The 25,291-nt window shown below is 41.1% G+C and overlaps 1 protein-coding gene across 1 annotated transcript in view; it reads right to left on the bottom strand.

The window, feature by feature from the left end:
* The window catches only part of PLB1 (phospholipase B1), a 74,699-nt gene that overhangs the window by 43,699 nt on the left and 5,709 nt on the right, over positions 1 to 25,291 (bottom strand). The window contains exons 7-23 of the mRNA XM_061475602.1: positions 25,135 to 25,215; positions 24,461 to 24,523; positions 23,108 to 23,190; positions 20,838 to 20,916; positions 20,097 to 20,201; positions 19,286 to 19,378; positions 12,641 to 12,709; positions 11,789 to 11,869; positions 10,230 to 10,296; positions 9,477 to 9,535; positions 8,380 to 8,453; positions 6,990 to 7,033; positions 6,050 to 6,158; positions 5,115 to 5,166; positions 3,148 to 3,228; positions 1,698 to 1,763; positions 937 to 1,034 (exon numbers count right to left, since the gene is read on the bottom strand). Of these exons, the coding sequence (XP_061331586.1) occupies positions 937 to 1,034; positions 1,698 to 1,763; positions 3,148 to 3,228; positions 5,115 to 5,166; positions 6,050 to 6,158; positions 6,990 to 7,033; positions 8,380 to 8,453; positions 9,477 to 9,535; positions 10,230 to 10,296; positions 11,789 to 11,869; positions 12,641 to 12,709; positions 19,286 to 19,378; positions 20,097 to 20,201; positions 20,838 to 20,916; positions 23,108 to 23,190; positions 24,461 to 24,523; positions 25,135 to 25,215 (1,304 nt within the window). The remainder of the gene's footprint in view (positions 1 to 936; positions 1,035 to 1,697; positions 1,764 to 3,147; positions 3,229 to 5,114; positions 5,167 to 6,049; positions 6,159 to 6,989; positions 7,034 to 8,379; positions 8,454 to 9,476; positions 9,536 to 10,229; positions 10,297 to 11,788; positions 11,870 to 12,640; positions 12,710 to 19,285; positions 19,379 to 20,096; positions 20,202 to 20,837; positions 20,917 to 23,107; positions 23,191 to 24,460; positions 24,524 to 25,134; positions 25,216 to 25,291) is intronic.

The raw sequence follows: 25,291 nt of genomic DNA on the forward strand, positions 1-25,291 counted from the left end.
GCTGCCATAGAAGCGAATGTTAAATTCAACGCGGCACCTGAAATGAAGGGAAAAGGTTAAAAGTATCTTGAGATAATCTAATCTTAAAGGGTCCACTATCACTGTTTAATGATTAGGGTCTTGAGATACTTGTGTGCTCTAGCCAGTAACCTTTGTTAAAAGGAAAACCTACAACTGATTATCAGAAGCACCAGCACTCTAAGTCTAAAAGCTAATTTTCCATCAACAGCCACCAGAGAGCCCTTAAATCAGAGTAAGAGGGTTGCATCTATGTTCCTCCTGTACAACCTCCTTCGATGGCTGCCTGCATTCACAGAACAAGGATATTCTGCCTGCCTGTCTGTCCAGAAGAGCAGAGACCTGCCACCTCAGTGGCAGATTCTCTCTGACCTGGGAGGACTCTTGAGCCACAAGGCAACACTCAATGTGATGAAGCATCCCAGACATCTACTTGAGAGACTAATTAACCATAAAACTAATAATCAGCAATGAGATTACAGAGATCAGAAACTGCAGAAACAAGAGGGAGAGTTTTAAGTCTGCAGAAAGGTAAATCTGTAAATAAAGACAGTTTAAAGCGATCAATGACGAAACCCCTGTGTCTTAGTCTCTTCTGTCTTTACCCAAAAAGAACACAGCTGAGCTCTTTCTGCTCCGGCTTGGACGCCCTTGCAGTCTAAGTGATGAATCATTGAAATGGCACCTCCACAGAAGAGTGGTAACAGCAGGGCTCATCAGATACAGAGACAGTGACAGACAGGTATTTCTAAATGCTGTGTTGAAATCAATGTGTGGGTACATGTGCATACACAGAGGAAGGGTTTTAGTGGTCTGAAATACTAGAACCTTTTCCCTTTAAGGAAAAGGGTTGCCGAAGAAGACCTTGCAGCCTTCTGTGAGCAACAGTGAGAGCTGTAACATAAATCATCTTCAAACCTCATGAGCAGCTTCGGGCACGTATTGTTTGATGTGTGCAGCTCCCGGAGGCTTGCTATGTACAGCACTGTCACCAGGTTCACAAACGCCCGTGGAACCTGCCAAGAGAACAAGCAAACCTGTAGTCATCACCCAGAGCACAGAGTGCCATCTTGGCCCTTATACAGCCACAGCAGACCTCAGGTAGCAGCCTGCTGATTCATGCAGCTTGCATTATTTATAACAGAGGTGTTCAAAGTAGCTCCTCAATAATTAATCCCCCACATGTACAATACTAAATTACAGCCCCTGTCTGCGCTGCCCGGTTCTATTTTAGATGCTGATGAATGGTCACTTGAAAATGATGACTTTAGAAAGGTCTCAGATTGGCTCAGACCCTCAAGTACTCTCATCATCCTCACCCTCATCTGGAATATCAGAATCTCTCTCTTAATGACCACAAAAATACATTTATTTGCAGCATAATGAATGAGCAAAGCATCTCCTAGCCACTGAATACCACAGGTTTGTTTGAATTCGTTGCAATGCTTTTTACATCATTTTTCTGCAGCACATCAGCTAGAACTAAGCACATCCTTATGCCTTTGGTAAAATACTTCTTTAGCCCTTTCTGGCTCTCACAAGGATTTTCCTGCAAGCACCTGCATGCAGCAGTGCTCTGCAGATGAAAGCAGGGAACTCAACTCTCAATCAATAACCAGTGACTGCTTTACAAACAGAACACGATCCCCACTCCCATATACTAGAAAAGTTTGTTTTACCTCTCTGTGAAGTATGTCCAAAGATACTTGTAGATTGTAGGTGTAGTTTTCAGGAGAATAGTGTACCTGTTGAAGCAAGAGGGTTGAATTTTGTTACTGGTTTATTCAAGCAGGCCCAACACTGACTGGCTAGAGTCCCTCACAGCAGGATTCATGTTTCTGACTCTCGAGGTCAAGAGCAGCAGAGTCTTAGGCAAACCTGTCCTGCCTCTGCTTTTCTTCTTTCCCATCACAGCTGTCTCACAAGAAAAAACCTAGTGGCCACTAGGTATCAGTGAGGGAGCAAATTCAGGGGGCATTATCAGACATCACAATATCCTCCATCCCCAGGCTTGCTTGGTTTGGTCTTAAACGCATGGGTAGCAACAGGGACCAGCTTTGGGAGAGATCAGTTTGTGTAAGTTTGTTTTTACTGTATGCAATATTACCAACATGCCTCTCCTATGCCTGCCACAAATAAACGCCTAAGCTTTGCCAGTTATTATCTGGAAATTAAATCACTTTATATACTTGCCTCTCAGCAGCAAAATTTCCCTGTTCCATTTGAGTGGCTTAAACCCTCTAATTTAATTGTCTGATGTAATCCAACTTTTATTTCTTCACTTACGGAACTATTCCACAATCAAATAAGCTTCCCTATGAGGAACGCCTGCCTTATTTTCAGTCTTAATTCTCTTTGATTTAATTTCAAGCAGAAGTTCATTGAGAGCCCCACTGGCCTACTCTACAAAACTAGACAGCTCAGTTCCCTTATTCATTTCCTAAAGCACAGCTCACCAAACACATTGTGGCTGGCACTGTTTGTAGCTGTACAACATAAGGGAAGTATCACTTTGATCTTTGGATGCAGAGGTGCTACCTCCTTGCCACCCACATGCGTGTGCAACTGCCATTTCATGCCTGGGTCAGGAACACTCCTCACCAAGTGAAGAGTCTGCCACAGCTTTTCACCCCCTCCATACTCACACATAACAAAGGCTACATACAGTATGTATGTATATATATTATACAACTACACAATATATGCTATATTATATGTAATTACATCAGCATCAGCAGTGGGTAGAACCATTCCCATAGCACCGAAACTGGTAAGTGAACACCAAGTAAGACTTCGGAGTGTGACTGTGCACAGGGCAAAGAAGAGCAAAAACCCTTGACCTTTTATCTACAGGTGGCAAAGTAACTAGATAACAGAAAGGTATCTTAGTTAATAGCAGAACAAAGTAGGGACAATTATGTAATTCAGTCTAAAGATATCACTTCATTTATCATAACATCAGGTTGAACAACCTGAAGGTCTCAGTACAGTTACATTCCAGAGCTGTGCAAATAAGACCTAGCTTATTTTGGTCTCACCCACTGAGTTCTGACCTCTCACCCAACGCAATGCATAGAGACCCTTTGCCCAGGCTGGCCCACTTCACACTGTAGGCAGCAGGGGACTTACTGGGTTCCTGCAGAATCTGCACAGGTCATTTCCTCCTATGAAAAGTGTTATGAGCTTCCAGTCAGTCTGAAAATTTATTCTCTGCACACAGAAGGAGATAGAATGAGAGTTATTAATATACAATAAAAAAAAAAGAAAAAAGGGGAGAGTGGCAGGCAACATAAATGAACATAAATTTAACATTTCTCAGGGTACCCAGCTATAGTTCTCTCTGCATCCACAACAAAATGAATTTGTAGTTCTGAGTGAAGATGTAGAAACCTCTACAATCTTAATAAGGTTCACAATATCAGTAGCACCATGCAAAATTGTTTGCTTCCAAAAAACTATTGCTCAAAATCCACCTGGATGCTTTTCTTAATACTATCCTGTGTATACATTGAGTGACTATTCCTGCAGTTCTTAGGATACATCTTCATTGCAAAAATGATGGTATATCTTTTTACTGTTATAAATAATGCAGCTATCTTGCTGGAAAACCCTGGAGGGTGATATGTTTCAGTCTTGCTGTGAGGCAAACTGCAAAGAATAGAGGGGCAATATTAACTCTATCTAAGAATACCAGTAAAAAAACAGCACTTTTCCCTCTGAAAGGATTTTGCAGAGGGACAGCTAATGCAGGGTAATTGCATTAGCTTTGAAGAAAGGTTCAGATCTGCTCAGTGTAATGTAGTAGATGTTGTACTCAGTATCTTAACGCTTCAATTTCAGTGCAAAACACCACTAAGACAAGCAGCAATAGTACATCAGCCTCAAGTGGTTTAAAACATCTATCTTCAGCGACAGAAGGCAACATATTCCAACTAGTAAACACACTGTTCAGTAGGCTGGTCTCAAAATGTACTTATCTAAATCAAGAGAGGGGAAAATTTCTTTTCCTCCCGTGCTAACCAGGTCTTTTAAAAAGAGGAAAAGAAAGCTCTTAAACCAAAGATCTTTACATGATCTTTAATATGAACAGGCTTTCTAGTCAGAAAGAAGTTCATTAGTTAAATCAAAGGTGTCTGCATTCATTTCTGTTGTGCGTTGTTTCCAAGGCAATAGATATGAGGCAATATAAGTATAGTAGTACTTACAAGACTTGAATGGTTTGAATTAAAACCCTCCAACTGCTTCATTGTTAGCTGCTAATCCTTTTAATCTCATTTCAGATACAGACAGAGTGAAATCTTGTTTATGAGAAAGTGAACCAAAAAAGAAGGTACTGCAAATATTTTTGCCAGTATGAATATTTACCAGAGTACTTATACCAGACACGCACACAGAGTTAATCTTGAAGGCCTTTTGGCTGCTTTCCAAATGCACAAAGACAAAATAATATAACGTAACAGGTCACTGATTGCGTAGCACATTTGCCAAATTACAAATAGCAGACATTCAAAGCACCAGTCGAGGTGAAAAACATGCAAGCCTAATGTGTGTTTTAGAGAACATAAATCGAATAATTCCTAACACCAAACCTGTAAGTCAAAAATCAGCTGATGACTCAAGAAGGGACTACATCGTTTTTAAGGACACAAGTCTTTTCCTCATTTCCATGTTCACTCCCCATGATTCTCACTTAAAAAGCTTTCCCTCAACACCCTGGCATGTATCATTACTGCTGGAAAACCCGTGTGCTTACAAGATCATTAATAGTACCAGAGGCAAATCCTAGCACAAGTGAAGTTCTGTCATCTTACACGGTGACATAGGCTGGGAGGGGAAACGACAGCAGGGAATTTACAAGCCGCTTGTCGTAAAAATGATAAGAAGATTACAATTATCTGGGTTTGATAGTAGCTATCACATGGTGTTGTTTAAGACAAAGCTATGGATTATTCTGTGCTGACTCACCCTGCACTGGGGAATATTACACTGTACACTGCTGTAGCTTTCATGTTTGGCATCCACTGTTGGCATCTGTCCGAAACTAATGCTGCCAAAGTAACCTCATTCTAAAGATATTAACAACATGTTAAACTCACAGTATCATTCTTCATGCGGTCCACCAGCCTTCTAACCTGCACGGGAACATCCCTAAAAATAACAGAAAAATAAAGCCCTAACAAATCAAATAATAAAAATGAAAACGGAATCCTGCATAGAGAGCAAGGCAAAGAGGAAAGCTGATGAATGGACATCCCTCACATAATGGGTAAAAAACACGGGAAAGTCCAAGTTTCATTGGATGAAAACTATACTTTGAGACAGTGATGGAAAAAAAAAGAGAAAATAACTAGCATCCAACAGCCACTTGACCACTTTGCAAATGCTGCATAGTTACACAAGCTATATAGAAAATGCACTGTGCCACCACAAAATAAATGCACTTGGTTCCTTTCCAGCTTCAGGCAGATGCTATTGGTACGCACATCGCTGAAGCACCCGTGTATGTATCAATGTTATTACATGGCCTCAAGCCACTGAGATGTCTTATAAGAAGTGCTTCTGAGAGAAGAATATATGATATGACTTTCACTGAAGACTGAGCATAGTGATCCCTAGTTAATTCCCAGCTCTACCACAGAGTGACCATAAGCAATCCACAATTTCCTCTTAGCTCCTCTACACAAACTCTTGACAAGAGGCTTTGAATATACCTCCTATTAAACAGAGATATTTTTCTCTGCCTCACAATACAGATGTGAAGCTTTTTGAGTAGTGCTTGTAAAGTGCTTTGGGCTTCTTGATTGAGGATACTAGAGAAAGCATTGCTTTCGCTGCTAATTTGGCATAGGTTGGAAACAATCACATTTCTTGGCCTTCACGCTAGAGTTGGGCTAATGAAATGTTTTTGGGTCTGCCTAGCAGCCTTTTATTATGCTCCTGACGAAGTCCAGGTTATGGGCCCTTTTTTAGTTAGACCTGAGTTTTAAAGAAAAATTACTTTCTGTTAAAATTTAAAGAGTTTTCCTCTTACTCAGCACAATCCCCTGCCACAGCTTGGTTGAGTGCAGCGTTATCTGTAGTCTCCCTTCCAGTGCCAGTGGAATACCCTATCAAGGATGGGTTGAACTCACGAAGAATATCTGCAGAAAAAGACAGCACCCCGAAATGTTGCTTACTGCAGCAGGTAGCGAATGAGGTTATAAAGATTAAATCTTAGTAAAAGACCATTAAAAAGCTTTGAGAGATCCTAACAAAAAATTAACTTTTAAGTATAATAAACATGTAGTCTCATCACCGTACAACTATTTCCTTGCCTTCAAGATTTCTGAATTTCACGAATTCAGGTATCTCATGACCTTACACGATCATCCTGGCTAGCAAAGCTATTTTGCCTGGTAAGCGAGGCTAAGTAACCCTACACTCAGGCAGGAGGCTCCCATGCCATCATACTCTAACTGCAGATGAACTGGAATCAAATCCTTTAGCCTGATCTCCCCAGATGTATTAACTCCAAAGACCCAAGATTCCCTTCTACATCTTAGGTTACAAACCAGCCTTGCAAACACCCAGATCTGATGCCCTGACCTCTAAAAAGCATGTAAAATCTGATCTTGTAATGTGATTCTTCTCCTGCCTAAAACAACTTGCCCATACAGTTAAAATAGTTTTTTTAGGCTGTGATCTGAGATCTTTGATTCATCTATCCCCAACACATTTTGGACAGAACTATAACCAACAGAAGAACCCTGAAGTGACCAAACCCCTTGGAATTACAAAGTACATAGTTAAGTCATGCACAGAAAATTACTGCCTGGTTGTTATGCAACTTTTACTCAGCACTGGGCATTGAATACAAACGGATTGATTCTGTCATGCTACAAATTTTAAATCTTTATGTCTTATTTTGTAACAACAGTTGTTTTGATAAACAGCTCCAGATATTTATCAGGTTTATGGAAAAAGGCACTTACTTGCTAGTGTCGTGACCGTGCTTATGTTTTCATTTCCTCCAACACTGTTAAAAAGAAAGAACAAGAAAAAAGTGTTCCAAGATACGATGGGCTTGGTAAGGCAGTGGACTAAGTAAGAGAGCTCCCCCTTTTGGGGTTTCTACACATGTACACAGCACATTTTGTGGTGGTTGCACTAAATCAAAGCAAGCTGTTTGCGTGCATACCAAAGGGGTCACGAAATCAGAGACTCTGTCATAACCATAATAATCATAATTAAAAGCCCTGTACACTAGCTGCCCTTTCCATTCTCGCGTGGTTTGGCAGATGTTCAAACCTAGCTGAAAGAAATGAGAATTTTGAAAAGCTGCCATCTTTGCTATTGTTGGCCCTATTAAAATATTTATTACTGCCATTTTTAGTTAACAAACCCTTCGTATCCATAACGACAAGTTCTAAAAGCATATATTTCAAAGTGCTAAGTAACTCAATACCTTTCGCCTCCCCGTTTCACCCAACTGGAAGAATACTACTAGACTGCTAAAATTCACCATATGTCTGTGTGCTCTTTACTCTCCTTCATGCTGTAGAAAATGTTAGGATACTTTCTCCTCCATAATGTCAGTAGACTATTGTCCAAGATCAAAATACTGTAAAGGTGTTCAACTTTTTGTATCTCTTTAATTTGGAATAGAATACTTTGAAGTGCTCTCATACCTGTTTAAACTCATCGGAGCTGCGGTAAGAAACTATGAACAGAAAATCAGGCTAACAGGTTTGGTATTAAATGATATAGTTGCAGAATAACAAGTGAATATGATTCCCTTTCTTCAGGGTGGCTTTTTGACACGTCTAATAAAATCCTGCATATGTAAAAGTTTGTACTGATTAATTGTTCTGTATGATGCATGCAATACTGGAAAAGAGTGAAGGAAATAGGTACTGCATATGAAACAACAGCAGCAAAAAAGGATCCTGTTTTGACTTCTTGTAGACCACTGATTTTAAATGTGGCAAATGGGTGGTGTGGGCCACAATGTGGAAGAGCAGACAGGGTACAGAAAGAGCAGGGAGAGAAACAAGTGATCCAATGGTGCTGGGATCTACAGGTTTCCTTCACATTAGCTAAACCATGAGAGGAAAAGAGACCATCTTCACAAGGGCCCTATTTCATCTGAATATCTAGGTCTATTCCAGCCATGCTACATTGTACTCTACATAGCCACTAGTTTGGATATTTTCTTTATCATGAGTAATACACCACCATGTGCCTCCATGCAAAACTTAAAGTGAAATTCAGTCTCCACAAGCCCCCATTTGCTACAAAAATAACTACATATATCAAAACCAGAGAAAATGGATTCCCTTCCCTCTGTGGTTGACTGAGGTGGTAGGAAGTCTTGGGACTCACCTCCAAGAAAGACCTCGGTATTGAGTCAGGACATCCAGGACATCATGAGGTTTGGATGCTGCCCCATTAGCTGCCTGGAAGCAGAAGAGTTGTTCACCTTCAGAAAATAAACACTGCTACAGTAACTAGCTCTCCGACTGATCTTAGTGAAAATAATTGAAGAGTACATTAATGAAGCAAGCTACGTCATGTTCCTAAAATAAACCAGATCCTTGTTCTCAAGAGGATCAAGGGCTGAGGGTATTTTAACTCTGAGCCAGTGAATTACCCTCTTCTATCAACTTCATTAGATTAAGCAGGGAAAAAAATGGTTGAGAATGTTCAAAGTATTCATATCCTGAATTTACATGAAGGATAAATAAGATAGCAATGGTCCTGAGTGAATAATTTGTTATAATGCTCCTCATATTAAAAAGTGCTACAGTGATTTTATTTCTTCCCTCCCCCAGTTTCCCTAAGAAAGAAGGCTACAAGGATTTAATGTGGCAATCAGCAGGAGAAACATGAACTACGATATGAGCAGTGAAACGGTCATCACTGATTGAAGAATCACAGCCCGTTTACAGGTAATGAGTTTACAGAGTTCAAGGAACAGCGTCAAGAAAAGTTCTCAAGATAAGTTACACTTGACACACCTGATGTTGTATCGCAGTTTTACTCCAGTATTTAGTTAGTATAAACGGACATGGCTTTATAGGCTTTGATATTATCATATATACAGATTTATCATAGACACACATAGTTATCTGCAGAACTTTTTTTCCTATTTACGCTGCTTACTGATGGCTTGGGAGCTGCCTAAAATCAATAAAGAAAAGCAATTGTTGCAAGCCCACTCCAATTGCTGCTGCGCAACCTATTCTTGCAGCTCTTCCTTGTGTGACACTCTTGTGGACTTTAAATGGGAACTGTGCACTCAGATCTGTGTCTCGTGATCTGTCTCGTGACCAGTCAGTCCAGGTGGAGTGTAGGAAAGACTATGTGACAAATGTGTTTAGCTCAATAGGGTGTAACTGTAGGCATTCTATTTCTCATGTTAGAAATTCAGAAATGCTTTTTCATTACCTAATGATGGTTACCCAGGGGCCTTTACTTACTGTGAGAGAATCTCCCAGGGCAGCAATCACCCGAATATCTGCTGGTCTCAAATTATGAACTAACACATAAAAAACAAAGGTAGTGTAAGGAAAAGAGGAAAGACAGAAGACTTCAAATTGTGCTGGTTAGCATTGCAAAGACAGTATTTTAGTATTCATGACAGCATCAGCTCAGAATTGCAGGCATGAAAGGCATCAAATCAAAAATGATTCTTGGTACTATTGGTGGGTATACCAATACTACAGCGACAAGGGAGGCAGTAAGATTTCAGTCTTGCATCTGTGGTCACTCAAATGTCTTTTAACTGGTGAAAATGACTAAAAAGCAGGCACAGCCTCTGTGCTAACACAGGCTGAAAATTTGGGGACAATCACAGCTTCTGAGGGAAAATGAATCCCACCTGGTGACAAAATTCCATGTGGCTTTTTGCACCCCAGACTGACAGAAGCCCCCATTCCATACATACAGTTTTTCCACCCCTGAACTGAAGAATAAACCCGACTACCTCCTGTCTTTTCCACTGTCATTTTGTTTGCACATGGAAGGTGCAGTTGCACAAGCTTTCACCATCCTTGAAGGAGAATGTGCGTCTTGCTATACAACCACTTATGTTGTTCCAAAAAGGAGCAAAGCCACAGAAACCGAGTGCACTGCTTCAACTAAAAGTGTACCTTTCCTAACTGCACCCAGTTCCTCTTCTCTTTTGATCATTAAATGAAGTAGCTCTACAATACAATTGCATAGGGGCATACCTGAGACTGGAACTGTATCAGAGGGACCCTGGCCTAAACAGGGAATATTTGTTCCGTAAGTTCTCTCCTGCAAAGACAGAGCACACATCAGGGCTTCACATCAGACTCGCTATACTGTGGTCATGATAAGTGATTTATGTCTCCGAACATTAGATTAACAAATGTCCCGCATGCTTTGTATACCTCTACTCGGCTCACCCTGTCCTCAGGTCATGCCTACAAGTGCCCCTTGAAGGCAGACACAAGCTCAGACTCCTCAGAAGTCGCATGGCCATTTCAGTGCAATGCAGTTGTTGCCTACCTGTAGGGCCAGTTATTTCAGACTCTGTGGCCATGGCTGCATTCAGCTGGGCATCAATTCTGTATTCCCATACTCCAAGTGAGGTGAGCTCACATCTCCTTGTGAGAAAGTGTTTGAATGTCCCTGGAATGCACCAGCACTAAACTGTACCTTTGTCAGCAGACTGTGAGCCTGCCTTCTCCATATGCATCTCTCTGTGTGCAGCCAGGGTTTTGCCCTTCTGGCTCTTTTGGATTGCAGCCTACTAATGGAAACATCCCCAAGGTCTACTGTTAGTGAAAGCTGACCATCAGTACACCACACAGCAGACCATTGGATAAGACTCGAGGATATGTGTTTGCTCCAGGTGTCTCTACAGAGCTCTTTAGGTAGATTAACTTGCCTAGGGAAAAGACACTTGTGTGTCTTGTCCTATTGCTTCATTTTGGTTTTATAATTTTTCATAAAACCAACCAAAAACCAAAACCCACAAACATAACGCAGTGTTGCTTCTCACCTCCTACACCATAGCTACTACCGAAAATCAGGGTGGTACATACCACTGCCGAATGCAGAGGTATATACACCCTGAGTAACTAACAAAACAGATGGCAACATTAAAATGAGAAGAGAAACATGGATTACTATTCCAATGATATACAGGCCATTTTGAGTGCAGATATAGTCTAGACACTATGTTCTGGGACATGAAAATGAGCGTTATCACCTCCCTTGGTAGCTGCTTGGGAGCACCAAGTTCTGCTCAGAATCAGAGTACCATGACAAAAAAGAAAAGAGCATGACTGTTGATCTCCACACATCTCATTTGCAACCATCTCACACAAAAAGAAAACTGAAAATTCCATTGTTCTTCATTATCACTATGGTGTAAACGAGACAAATTCAGACTCACCCAGTGGTGTGAGACTGATCTGAGCTAGTTTCCTCCACGGTAGGACTAAATGGCCCCATTTTCTCTCTCTGCTTAACCCAGGGAAATTAACACTGTTATCCAGGTGTTTAAAAAACATTCTTAACTGTGAAGGTAAGATGCTCTTTAGGCTGGCTGAACATGTTTACCTTAAATCACACTCTACAAAACCCATGTGCTATTAAACATCTGACTATTTAGTCAAGCATGGAAATAAAGAGCTGGAGTTCTGTATTTAGTTTTCTCGGGTAGCATTGTTTAATCAGGCTACAACACACTCTCACCCACCTGCCCTACTCCCTGGAATGCACTCAGTCCATATGATGCAAACAAACAGTCCTACTATACCTGAGATGTTTCTTTGGTGTTTAACGTCTCCGGGGAGGATGAGTAGTTACTGTTTCTGTATGTGAACAAATATGGATTTTCCTGCAGAGTGAAGAGAGTGGAAATGCTAGTGGCAACACAGTCTGCTTCTGGCTAGATTTTCCAAGAGGAGAAAATCTTTACAGTGTTAATTTTTGGATGACAATGCACCAGTGAAGTAAACTGGGTTAGACCTGAAAATGAATCCCTGGTATGCTCTAGGCACAGCACCAGCTCTTGCCTTAAACCTAACATCAAACAAAACAGATAATTGAATTTCTTTGATGTTTTAATTGCTGCTCAGTGAGGCTTTTGGGTGCCAGTAATATTTTATCACTATCAAATTACTGAAGTCAGAGCTTAAATGCAAAAAGCATTCAAGAACCTGTTCTTCGAACCAAAGATGCTCAGAGCCTGAAGATATTACTGTGCTACTGACAGCTCCAGGGGCCAAAATCGTTAAACCTGACAGCAGACAGTCAAATCACAGAAAAGGCAAGTTATATAAAAATACATAGACTTAGTTTTATTGCTGACACACCTCTGATCCACAATTAACAAATTCAGGTTAGCCAGTTATATTTTGAATAAAAAAGCCTGACATGGTAAAATGATTAAACTAAGTTTTGTCAAAAGTTTTTCATTTCATAAAGATAAAACCCTGAAAAGAAGACTCTGCATCAATGAACTTTAAGAACACTGAATTTTTAACAGCACAATGCCTTGGCCAAGTGCGTGTTCCCAACAGTTTCAGAAAATGACAGCACCATTTGAAAACCTGGGAATTCTCCAAAGAGTAAATAAAATCTCACAGCAATAAGGAAACCCTTTTACCTGAGATGGACACTGAACCTGAAACGTTTTTGTGACACCGTAAGGTTGCTTCTGCCCAACTGGCTCCATCTGGAAAAGGAGAGAACAGAGGAATTGCATACACTCTGCGTGTGGGAGGTGTGGGAAGGAAGGGAGAGCAGCAGCAACCCAAAGGCTGTAGTGCCTGGAGTTTTTCCAGCATGTCCATATATATGTTGAAAACTTGTTTTGCCTATGATAAATATTTATGTATGCATAACATACCACATGAATACCTATAAAGTAAGGAATTGAAAGAAAACAAGGCCTCTCACATGATTAGACTGTCATCCCACCACAACCATCCACCCATAAGCTCTGCTCTTGGGAATGCCTACCCTGTAAGTGTGTTTTCCCACAAGGCATAGATCTGATACTACAATATTCAGCTACTTGCAGTTAAGTTGCTATTTATCAGCTCAACCATAGTAACTGTAGACAAGCTCTAGATAAGCAAAGCTTAAACCATCCTCATAATTAGTTCTGCCTCCCCCTGCCTTATGGTACACAGCTTAAACTATACTGCCATTTGCAAGCCAGTTTTACTTCCCACCTGGGCTGGGTATGACAAAGCAAAGGGTGGGCTGCCACAGCTCAGGTGCCCGGTAACAACAGCACTCTGCCTGTCCTCCCAGGACTTGCATACCACATATCTTCTCGCAGGCAGTGAAACCATGCTCACAAGTGCTTAAGAAAGGCACACTTGTGAGTTTAGAGTTTTCATATGAGAATGTAAAGAAACACAGAAGATTTTGAGTGGGTGGAAAAGCAACTTCGAGTAGACTGAAAATCTGAAGTAAATACAGTATTACTGAAACTGCTTGGAAAATGAAGTTTAGGCTCAAGATTATACACTGAAAGCTTGGGTAAGTCCACATTGCTGTACCTCAGAAGCAGAAAGTACAAAACCCCTAATACAAAACTAAAAGTCTTCCATTTGGTGATATATTCATGTTACACCAACTTCTTTCCCTCTATCTCATGAACACTGTCTTTAAGTACTGCTGCTGCAAGCTCATTTTGCAGCAAAGTCAGAACCATGGGGTATAACACATATGTGACATATAGTCACACACCAATCCTATGGTGCCTGCAGCCCATGCAATGAAAAGCTTGCTAATTTATCCCACCTTCTCTACATTTTCATACACCTTAGACAACATCAAAAGGTGACTAACTCTGCATAAAGGGTTGATAATATTTGTATTTGTTGGCCACCTTTAACAAGATGGAGAGGGGATTGTTGTTAATGAGAAATTATGGAATGGTTCAATACTGACAGCACAAAGAATCACTGCTGGGTTCTAATTAAATAGCAAATCACACCCAAAGGAGCTGGCCACTGGTTTAGATTCCTCAGTGAACGTCTGCTCAGCTTGCACCATCAGCAGCAGCTGCCAGAAACAGCAGGCTAAAGAAACAGTATTGAAGGGACTAGAAAACACTGCAATAGCAGGCTTAATGTCACCAATACATTCTGAGCAGGGATGTTATATTCTGGTCTGGTTGTTCCATCAATGAAGATAATGGGAAAAGTCAGAGAAATTGAGGTTTATAGAGTTGATATTCTTTGAAAGAAGCATTTGAAGAAAGAGTCTGTGCTTTTTTGAGAGACATAGGAATAAAAGGAATGTATCTGAAACACACAAAATAATGAAGCTCAGAGAAAAGATACACTGGGAGCTGGCACTTTCCTATCCTCCTAGGACAAAACAGCATAGCTATTTAATGACATTCTTAAAAGAATGTCTTTTGCTTCCAGCACAGAACCATCCCACAGGACATGGGACAACAGTGCAGTTTCTTGGCTAGGAATGAATTTCAGGCAAGTATTAGACACTTGTATGTTGTTGGGAGTTGGGTGATGAGAATGAATTTCCCCAGGAGGCAACTAATTCCAGATGGCTCAGAGACACTGTTCTCCCAGCAAAGACACACAGCACCCATGCAGTAATGCTGCAAGGTCCTGCTCAGGAAATTGGGCACCAAGTCTGTATGGTGGTCACCCAAAATGTTCCCTGAATTCCAGCACATTTGTCGTGCAGGTAAATTAGTGTGGAGGTCTGCTCTGGTGCTGTAGCAGTTTCTAAGTCAGTATAAACCCCTGAATGCAGAAGAGGGGCACAGGCAGTTTCCTGCAGTGCTGCTCCCATTCAGGTTCTTGCCAGGTTTGAGTTTCCATCTTGGTTGTGGGATAGAGCTTCTGTTACAGAAAAGAATGCCAAACACAAAAGCAAGAACTTCTTGACTAAATTCTTAACACACATGAAAGCTTTGCTCCTGGATGTATTTCCAGAGATAAAATCGTAGGCAATTGGCAAAATTAATCAATCAGGCTCTGTAGCAGATATTTAAGGCTGTCCAAGTAAACAATCAACCTCTCTCAGCTTTTCCTATCTACCCAATGTCGTTTAGCTACTCAATGTCATTTAGCTGACTGTTCTGTGATGTGTTCAAACTAAGAATTGATTTCCTCCTAGCTAGCTAGTAATGTTACGGTAAAACATCCAGCCATGCCTAGGACAAGTCCTTAGCACTTGCTAGCTCAGCTAATTCTCAGTCAGAATGAAGTGCAGTCCTACTGCCAACTGCCACTAGATTTTCAAGGTTTTGCCCTTTGGCCAGTAAGCAGGTAATCATTTCAAGAAAAAGGCTTGTCCCAAGCCTCAGAACAAGGTAAGGGCAGCCTGGCAGACAGGAGGAGGAGGAGGAGGGGGGGAATTCTCTAAAGGCACCTCATTCTGCTGTGTTTGCTGCTTGGCAAGTCTTGATTTCCTACCAGTTCCAAAATACTGCATTGTGGGTGGGTTGGTTTTGTATTTAAAGCAGTCAGCATAAATCATTAGCTGGACTTCCCAGAAGAACTAGAGTGACCTTTACCAGGTAAGGACACCTGCCAGTGCTTTTTACACTGAAAGCATCTGCCGTGTTGTCTGCTTTTGCAGCATGGCAGAACACCGTCACAGGGAGACAAAGAACCAGCCCAGAGAGGTGTCTTTCTGGTGGTTGCCAGCTGCATTAAGGAAATTTCACAAATCAAAGAGGAGGCAGAAAAACAGAGGGGAATCATAGAATCGGTCATAGAATACCAGGTTGGAAGAGACCTCAAGCATCACCTGGTCCAACATTTCTAGGCAAAGCATGACCTACAGTAGATGTTCCAGAATGCTGTCCAGCCCTAATGCAGTCATCTTTAAAAGTGCCACTTTATTTTGCTCATAGTTTCTCACCTCTGCTCTTCCAACAAAATGCTCCCAGCATTTAAAGTGGCAAGAACAGTGGCGACACATCAAAGAACGAGATTCTCAAGGACAATGCCCAGGAGGTAAAATAAAGTCTATGCAGAAATAGGTTTGGGACATAAAAAAGAAACAGAGGGAGGGACGAAGACTCTTGCTAGCAGAAGATGCAAATAAAATATAATCTGAAAGGACAGAGGAATTTGTTGCAAAATAAGTGTCAGAATTTGAGAGGCCAAGAAAGACTATGTCTGCATGAGTTCTTAAACTTCAGAAGACAAATGCTGGCCCTCTCCCATGATACAGAGTCTGGATTTGGAGGAGGCAATATGCCTGTTTCACACTGGGGATGATACTCCATATAAAGAACATTCAAGATGCCTAGTATTGGATTCTGCATAAACTGAAATCTGAACAGCTGGACAGTAAGAGGCCATAGGAAAAAAAAAAAGATAAATAATAGATATAGTATAGACTTGGGAAAAGAATGAATGCAAAGCCCATAGAAGTACATGAACTCTGACAAAAAGAAAGGACATTACTCAAAGCTGGAGGTCAGCTTTGGTAAGCCCTAGGAAATACATTAGTTCAGGCTGATCTATTGCCACAGTTAGACGGATCTCAGAATCCAACAAATTTGGTTCAGTTGTCCCCCAGCAATTCCTGCTGGAGAGGCACAAAGTTGGGCTGGCAAACTGGTGGCACTGTGCTCCCTCTACAGTCAGAAGCGTTCATTTTCTGCATAAAACTTATTCAGCCTTTAATTTCAATAATTTGCTGATGGAAAAAAACATGCTAAGCAGATGTAAAATGCCACTTTTCACAACAAATTGTATGTCCATGCTTTGTGTGGCTTGCTCTAAACTGGTTTCAATTTATTATCTGGAGGGGATATGCCACTGCTTTCTTGTGTCTTACAAATCATGTTTAGGTGATGGTAATTTTACAATCTAGGTAAATATCTCCAACACTGATGGTGACACTGAGGCATGGGCAGATAAGGGAACTCAGCTTCTTTACAAGGAACTGCCAAAACTGGAGACAACGTTAAATTCACACTTCAGGAATCTGACTTTGAGTGTTTGCTTTGCTCATTCGACTAGCAAAACCGATTGCCAAGTGGAACTAAGGCAAAAGAAAGATAAAAAAGACAACATGTATCTTACTACAACATCTGTTTTATGGTAGAAGAATGGATGTAGGAACTTTGGCATCATCATGAGGAATGCCACAGATAACAGCAAAGGAGATATCTGAATGCAGCATGGTTATTTCAAGGCTAAAGCTTCAACAGCTGATCAATTTTTAACTCTTTGACTCCTACTAACTAACCAAATTCCTACTAACTTTAACTAAAAGATAAAACCTCACCTCAATGCTCTGCAAGGTCATGGAGCAGATCCTTGGGGAAACTATGTCAAGGCACATGGAAAATAAGGAGGTGACTGGTGACAGCCAACATGGCTTCACAAAGGGCAAATAATGCCTGACGAATTTGGTGGCCTTCTACAATGGGATTACAATGGTGAACAAGGGAAGAGTGACTGACTTCATCTGACTGGACTTGGGTAAAGCATTTGACACTGTCCTGCATGACATCCTTGTCTCTAAACTGGAGATGCATGGATTTGACAAGTGGATAAGGAACTGTCTGGGTGGTCAAACTCAGAGAGTTGTGGTCAACAGCTCAACGTCCAAGTGGACACCAGTGACAAGTGGTGGTCCTCAGGGGTCAGTTTTGGGACAGATGCTGTTCAACATCTTTGTTGGTGACATGGACAGTGGGATTGAGTGCATCATCAGCAAGTCTGCCGATGACATTAAGCTCTGTGGTGCAGCTGACACGCTGGAGGGACGGGATGCCATCCAGAGGGACCTTACAGGCTTTAGAAGTTGGCCTGTATGAACTTCATGAGCTTCAACAAGGCCAAGTGCAAGGTCCTGCAACTGGGTTGGGGCAATCCCAAGCCCAGATACAGGAGTGTGACCAGCAGGTCAGAGGAGGCGATTCTTCCCCTCTACTCCACTCTTATGAGACCACACCTGAAGTCCTGTGTACAGCTCTGGAGCCCCAACACAAGAGTGATGTGGGCCTTCTTGAGCAAGTCCAGAGGAGGCCACAAATGCTATCAAAGGGATGGAACACCCTTCCTATGAAGATGGGCTGAGAGAGTTGGGGTTGTTCAGCCTGGAGAAGGCTCCAGGGAGACCTTTCTGGAGAGGAGCATTCTACAAGGACACGTAGGGATAGGACAAAGGGCAATAGCTTTAAACTGAAAGAGGGAAGATTTAGATAAGATATTAAGAAGAATTCTTTACTGTGAGGTTGGTGAGACACTGGAACAGGTAGCCCAGAGAAGCTGTGGCTGCCCCATCCCTGGCAGTGTTCAAGGCCATACTGGATGGGGCTTGGAGTAACCTGGTTTAGTGGAAGGTGTCATTGTCTGTGGCAGGGGTTGAAACTAGATGAAATTTAAAGTCAATTCCAACCCAAACCAGTCTATCTTCAGTCTAACTTAAATGGCACTGGTGAACCCAAAACCATGCACCTGCTTTTTTGTCCTCGTCTTATTGAAAAGCAGCTCCTGTTTCTTCACTTGCTCCCACCATCCATTTGAAAATACAAACCCCTGCAGCTGTATGTGCATCCACTCAAGTGATACACAGAAGTGCTGTGTGTCAGCAGCTCAGGTGGGCAAAAGAAACAGCCTCCTACAGATTTGGTCATTGCGTTCAAGGTCAAGTGGAGAGTTGGAGAGTCCCTGGTCCTTTCAGACACCCTCTCCCACCCATTAGAAGGCATTGTTTATTTGCTTTCATCAGCTGGGTAGGATACCCAGGATGCCCAGCTCTTGAGGAGGTAATGGGAGTTCCTAAAGGCTTTCTAGCACCTTTTTGCTATGAGCAGCAGCAGGTGAGGCATGATGGTTAAGGAGGCAATGTTAAGAGACTTGTTAGTAAAGGCAGTGGAATGGATACAGGACAGAGTATATAAAAGAGTATTATCACTATAATTTCAGGTTAGAATGAGCCTCACTTGTCACTGTGCTGCCCTGTCACAGCAGTTAAACTAGCAAAAGAAGGGATTGTCACAGCTCATTTACTCCATGAGACTTCCCAAAGGGCTACTTTGGAAACCTTTCTAAAAAGCTCTTCATAGTAAGTAGCAGCCACAGAACAGCAAGAGATTTGTCTTGAGGGCATAAGGCGTTTAGCATTATTCAAGATCAGTCTCCCTGTACAGCTTAGGATAGCACTCATGGGGTGTTTTCTTTCCTATATTCTCCATTCCCTTGCCTATTTGCTACTCGAAGCCTGGCTAGTGTGAAGCAGCTACCAGGCATCCATACTAAGTCCAGTAAGTAACAGTGTCTGTGGTACTACTCACCATGTTGTTCCAGAGGCCCAAAGCCATGATGGTATAAACTTCTTCCAGAGTTTCCACTTGTGTCTTTGAAGTGGTAATGAAAGCATCCCTGCCCTGAAAGAGAAAGCATTTTGAGCACTAGAAAACACTTGAGAGTATGGAAAGATGAGATATTCCATAGCAAAAGTCTCAATCCATAAAATAATATTTATATCCACAAGAATATCAATCTCTGGTACTCTCATTAAGCCGCTTGTTGCCAATCTCAGTTACTACTAGTGCATTAAGGTGTAACAAATGGTGGTCTTGTAAACGGCTGCTGTACCTACCACCATAAGGCAGCAGGGAGGGAACTGCACATCATCAGGTCAGGACAACCAGAGCAATGACAAAGCAAAATCACAACAGTGACATACAGGTGATGGGGGAAACACGCAGATATGATCACATAAGTGATTTGGAGTAAACAACACTTCCTATAGCTAACACTTTCATACATATAAAAAGTGGAAGCAGGCAGAACTTGTGTTAAGAGATCATGCTTACTTTTAAATGAAAGTGACTGTTGGAAGAGTTTGGAATCAGAAGAAATACAGAATTTACCTATGATATAACCTTAATCTTTCCCCCTTTCCACACACCCCCATTTATAAGTAGTTCCTGTTACCCACTTTCTGCCTTTGTTGCCAAACACACATGAGCATAATCAGGGATGAACTACCCTTGTCTTCTAGCATTACACACAGCCTCGACAGGAAAGAGCCAGCTGAATAGTGCTCTGAATCTCAGCAGATACAAGCTAGAAAGAATGGAGCAACTCAAGTTTACTCACTGGTCTAAGCAGCAGATTTCTTTCTTGGAGAGAAGGCTGAAGAATGACAGTGAAGTCATCCTTTTGATCAAACCTCTTGGACACCAGCAGTTTTTCCCAAGCATCCTGAATAAACAAACATTTAACCAGATAAGTATTATCAAGTAGAGAGTGTAATATGTGTGCAATTTGCCAGGGCTTAAAGATTATCCCCATTCCTAGTAAACCACAGTAATAAAATTGTGTAATCCAGAACAAAGACAGTATTTTAATGAAATCTTTTTAAACAATAATTGGAAACTCCTTGTGGCTATGAGAAAGCTACACTAATATACTATAATCTGAAAGGCTTAGCAAGGCAATGGAATGTCATGCTCATTGCTTCCCTGTCATTTTTAAAAGGAATTCCAGCCAGCTCTATTAGTCTTAACAGAAGGTTTCCCTTTTCTAAACCATGTGGCAGGTGACTGGACAAGATGGATCATTTCTTTGATGGGATATGACAAATCCTAGGTTGCCAAAAAGCTATATAGTCATTAGAAACTTCAACAGATACTAAGATCACTCAGGTATAGAGAGAGCTTATCTCCAATATTCCTGATTAAAGAAATGGGGTCAGGATTGCTATGGACTCGTGGTAAAAAGGCTGTTACTCAACTTCCTCACTGCTATTCCTCCCTTAACTCTTCACTTCAGTCCAATCTGGAAAATGAATAGACATTATCTGTGAGAACTAAACAGCACAGAAGATGCCATACATACATAATAGGACCACCTCAATATGTTCTCATCTAATGGGGGGTGTTCACCAACACAATTGCACTGATTCCTGCCTGGATTGCTGCAGAAAAGAATAAAAAACATGAATGACATTATGAACCTCTGATAAACATGCAACATCCTAATTTTTTGATATAAACATAGAATAATCTGTATTTCTAAACCCAGAGGGTTGAATTACTTCTTGATTTGAAAACCTATTCAGATGACAGATACACCAGACTTGGATTAGCACAGGGGCTTACAAACTAGCAGCCTGCTCAGGCTTAAAATAGCAGCAGCAGCAGTACATTTCAAACATTTCCCTCTCTGTAGTCACATAGGAAAACTGAACACACTCAAAGTGCTTCCACACGAACTTTTGCCTTAGTAACAGCCACAAGACCTTCATTTAGAAATGCAAATGGAAGCTCAATGTTGTAAAAGCTTATATATGCTAAAGGATAGCCAGGCACTGTCAGTCAGCTAACCAGTCTCAGCCAGGTTTCTAACCTGCAAGGCGAGATGTGCATGCGAGATATTTCTGCAGCTAGCTGGAAAACCCAGACCTGTATACAGGAACAAATAGGATACATATAAGAATAATATCCAGCAAAGATATACTCAGTTGAAATTGCCTGAATGGTTTGGAATCATGGAATAGTTGGGGTTGGAAGGGACCTTAAAGATCATCTAGTTCCAAACCCCTGCCACTGGCAGGGACTGACAACACTTTTTTGTGAGTAAGTTAGTAAAAAAATAATAAAGGAAGGGACTTTAAAACCCTATTATGTTCCAGACTTCAATACCTAAAATTAGGTACTGATATGGGACTGGGAATATCAGCCACTGCTGTCCTCTTGGACTCTTGAAATCTCATCTTTTGGCACTTGGTTATGTTTTTGCTCAAAGTACAGTTTGAAATGAGGTCTTGATAGCCAAATGCCAAGCCCTTTATCTGGGAGACAGCCTGGGTCTGAGGCACAGATGAATCCAGGAGTTTACCAAACCATGAAGTACAAGGCTTGCAAACTGGTAGAACTGTTCCACCAGATAAACACAGCTATAAGACCATGCTGACAGTGAGAAAGCAAAATGCCTTAAGTTGAAAAGGAAATGTAAAAACTGCTCAGAGGAAAAAAGATTAGATCTATTTAATTTTGTTTTTTAAGACCTTCAACATATGGCAAGGCCCATATTCCTAAATCTCTCTTATCTACCTGCCTCACATTTTCCCCCTTATTGCAGGAGATATAAGCTAGAATGCTGCATGCAGTCACTCTTGAAAAGGAAGGCTTCAGTTCTGCTTATACTCGTTGCTAAGCACATGGTTATACAGCAGCCAGACCCGTTCCTTGATTGACGGAATGTATCCTGGGTTGTATACATGCAAAGCTTGTGAAACACTTCAGAACGACTATATTAGTACATATGGTATCTTATGCCACAGGCACAGGAATAAAATTACTGTGGAGTAAAATGGAGTGGAATCTATCAGCTGTAAACTACTCCATCATAACTGTCCATGTGGACACTCCTACTCCATACTAAATTGGGGCGTAAGCTACTCACACTTTTGTTACAAGAAAGGAAGATGGATGAAACCATCTAAGCGTGCAGTTACCATAAGGAACTAACAAATTGGATGTTCACCATCGTACAATACCCTAAGCCCTAGCAGCAGTTTTCACATAACCTGACAACATGCTTAGACCAATTGTTAGTTTTGTGAACACTGATTCCTAAACTTTTAAGGCGACTTTAGAATTTTTGAGTCAAGAGTTACAGGGCAGAATTAGCACTGACTAAAGAGCTGGGGGTAGGTAGGTTGTGCAGACTTGTGACCATAATCACAGACAGCACTGGGTCTGTCTGGGATGGAGTTAACTTTCTTCACAGCAGCCCATATGGTGCTGTGTTTTGGATTTGTGGCTAAAACTGTTGACACATCAATGATTTGGCCGTTGCTGAATGGAGATTGTACAGCATCAAGGCTTTCTCTTCCCACCCTCAATTCTGCCCCAATATTTAAACATACACTATCAGACTTGGCAGGATTAAAGCACCTGCTCTTCCTGGTAAAAATATGCCTTGTAGAGAGAGTTTATCAGAAACGAAGTGGAAACAGAAAATCTTTAATCATACTTATGCTTTAAAGGCAGAAAAACTGTTCAGAAGGCTTTACCTCAGTTATAAAATCAATACGTATACATAGCTATGTGCCTGAGTACTAGCAGGAAGCAGTGTCAAGAACTTAAGGAAACCTCTATTACCTGACATTACTGTAATCTTGGCATGCAAGAGATGAAGTTGTAAGCTCACTAGAGTCCACTAGATTTACAAAGGCCCTGGGAACCTGCAGTAGCAAAGTAATAATTAATCACATTATACTTACAATTGAAGATCAGCAAGTAGAGATAATGATAAATTACATCTACAGCTTCACATGTATTACCTCTGGCCTGAGATTCTGCCTGCATAAAATCAATGATCTACATCTTTACCACTTCCATTCTGAACCCTACTCCTATGCCTGCCACCTAGAATATTGTTGCACATCATTCACAATGAAAACTTGTGAGCATGACTTCTTGACCGAGCAATTCATTTTACACAACTAAAGTGGCCACCAGCCAATTTAACCAAACTCAGATGATCTAGGAACTACCATTTTTGTGGCAACATACCAATGCAAAGCTGGGGATGAAACGTCCTATGTAATAACGCAAGTACTTGCGCATCCCACCTCACCTCTCCCTGAAGCAGAAAGTGGTTTTCCATTTGCATAATGATATTTCACTTTTACAAGTGCACATAAACAGACTCTGGATGTAATAGTGGAGAGAATCTGGAGAGAATGTGTGGGTGGAACATAACCCGTACACAACATTTGTTGAAATCAATCAGAGAAATGAGTGGTTGTGGCTTAATGCAACCAAACTGCAGCAGGTTTAGAGTACCCTTTAGGCCTTCAGTCCAGCAAAACAAAATTCTTGGAAAATGCTATTGAAATACTTCATGTAAACAGTTCATAGTCTGCTTTAGTAGTGATATATCTGTATTTAGTCTACTATTCATTGGTAGACTAAAACACAGAGCATTTCCTAGAAATCCTTCCAGCTAAGCAGATAATCCTTAACTCTCCCAGCTTGAAAACCTTTAGAAACACAGAGATCTCAAAATGAACACATAATAGGAAAAAAAAGATCTATTAAACATATTTTAATGGGTGCTTTCCCTGGTCCATTAAAGTCATCACCTAGTTAGCAGCCTGTACACTGCCTAGGTAGCTCTACACATCCAATAATTAGCTATCAATTCTTTTCACAACCAGCCCCGTTAAACATGAATGATTTTCAGATCTAGACAGATATACTCCATTTTTCATAGAAATAACTTAAAAAAAAAAAACAAAAAAACAAAGAGGGAATGGTACATCAGCTTGTGTTGCAAAATGAAGCTGTTACCCATCTGTTCTTATAAAACACTTAGCGACAATGAATGGAGCCAGTGGACTGGAGTCAAAGAGGCCGGTGTTTTAAGTCAGTGGTGCAAGCCCTAGTCCAGCAAGACCTGGAAAAAAAAGCAAAGGATTCAGGTATTCAAGGTTGATGAATAAATCTTACCTTTCTATACAAAAAATCCAAGACAGTTCTAAGCTCTTCCAGGGTGTCCAATATGCAGCTCTTCTGTAAATGAAATAAGAAATGCCATCACAACTAGTAGAAAAACCAAAGTTATCAATCTGCCGAAAGTCACAAACCCTATGTGTTGAGCTGTGTACTGCAAGGTTACCAATGACCACTATATTCTGGATTCAACCTTAGTCAGCACCAAGAAAAAAACATGGAACCAGTTTTGCAATTTAACTGCCTATAATTAGACAACATATTAAAAATGACACGGGTGGGGAAGAAAAGCATCTATACTTGAAGGTAGGTAAGAGTTGTTCTCCTAAGGCATCTCAGACTTGAGATTACAAATTAAATGCAGATGTTTACAAATACAAAGCACATCATCCCAGGCTGTTTCCAAGGCCAGGTTGGACAGAGCCTTGGGGAACATGGTCTAGTCTGAGGCATCCCTGCCCATGGCAGAGGGGCTGGAACTGGATGATCTTAAGGTCATTTCTAACAGTAACTATTCTATGATTCTATGTGCAGGGAGCTGAAATCACTGGATTTTAATTCCATCATCCCAAAAGTAGCTGCTGTTTTGGTTCACTATGGCAGAGAGCAGACTTTGGGAAAGTGTCTCAATCACCTCCCTTGACTGCTAAACCACCCTGTTAAAAGCTTACCAGTTGTGTGGAGGCACAGGAAGAACATTCAGCACTAAAAAAAACTGTGATCAGTTTCCAGTCATTTTGGAAGTCCATCATCTGGGAGGAAAAAATAAAATTGAAGGAATAGGACAATAAGAGACATGTTTGGTGTTTTCCTTTCTCACAGAAGATT

Source organism: Pezoporus flaviventris, unplaced genomic scaffold (genome assembly GCF_033815535.1).
Source record: "Pezoporus flaviventris isolate CSIRO_AGI_PZ_B2104156 unplaced genomic scaffold, CSIRO_AGI_Pfla_v1 ptg000083l, whole genome shotgun sequence".
NCBI lineage: Eukaryota > Metazoa > Chordata > Aves > Psittaciformes > Psittacidae > Pezoporus > Pezoporus flaviventris.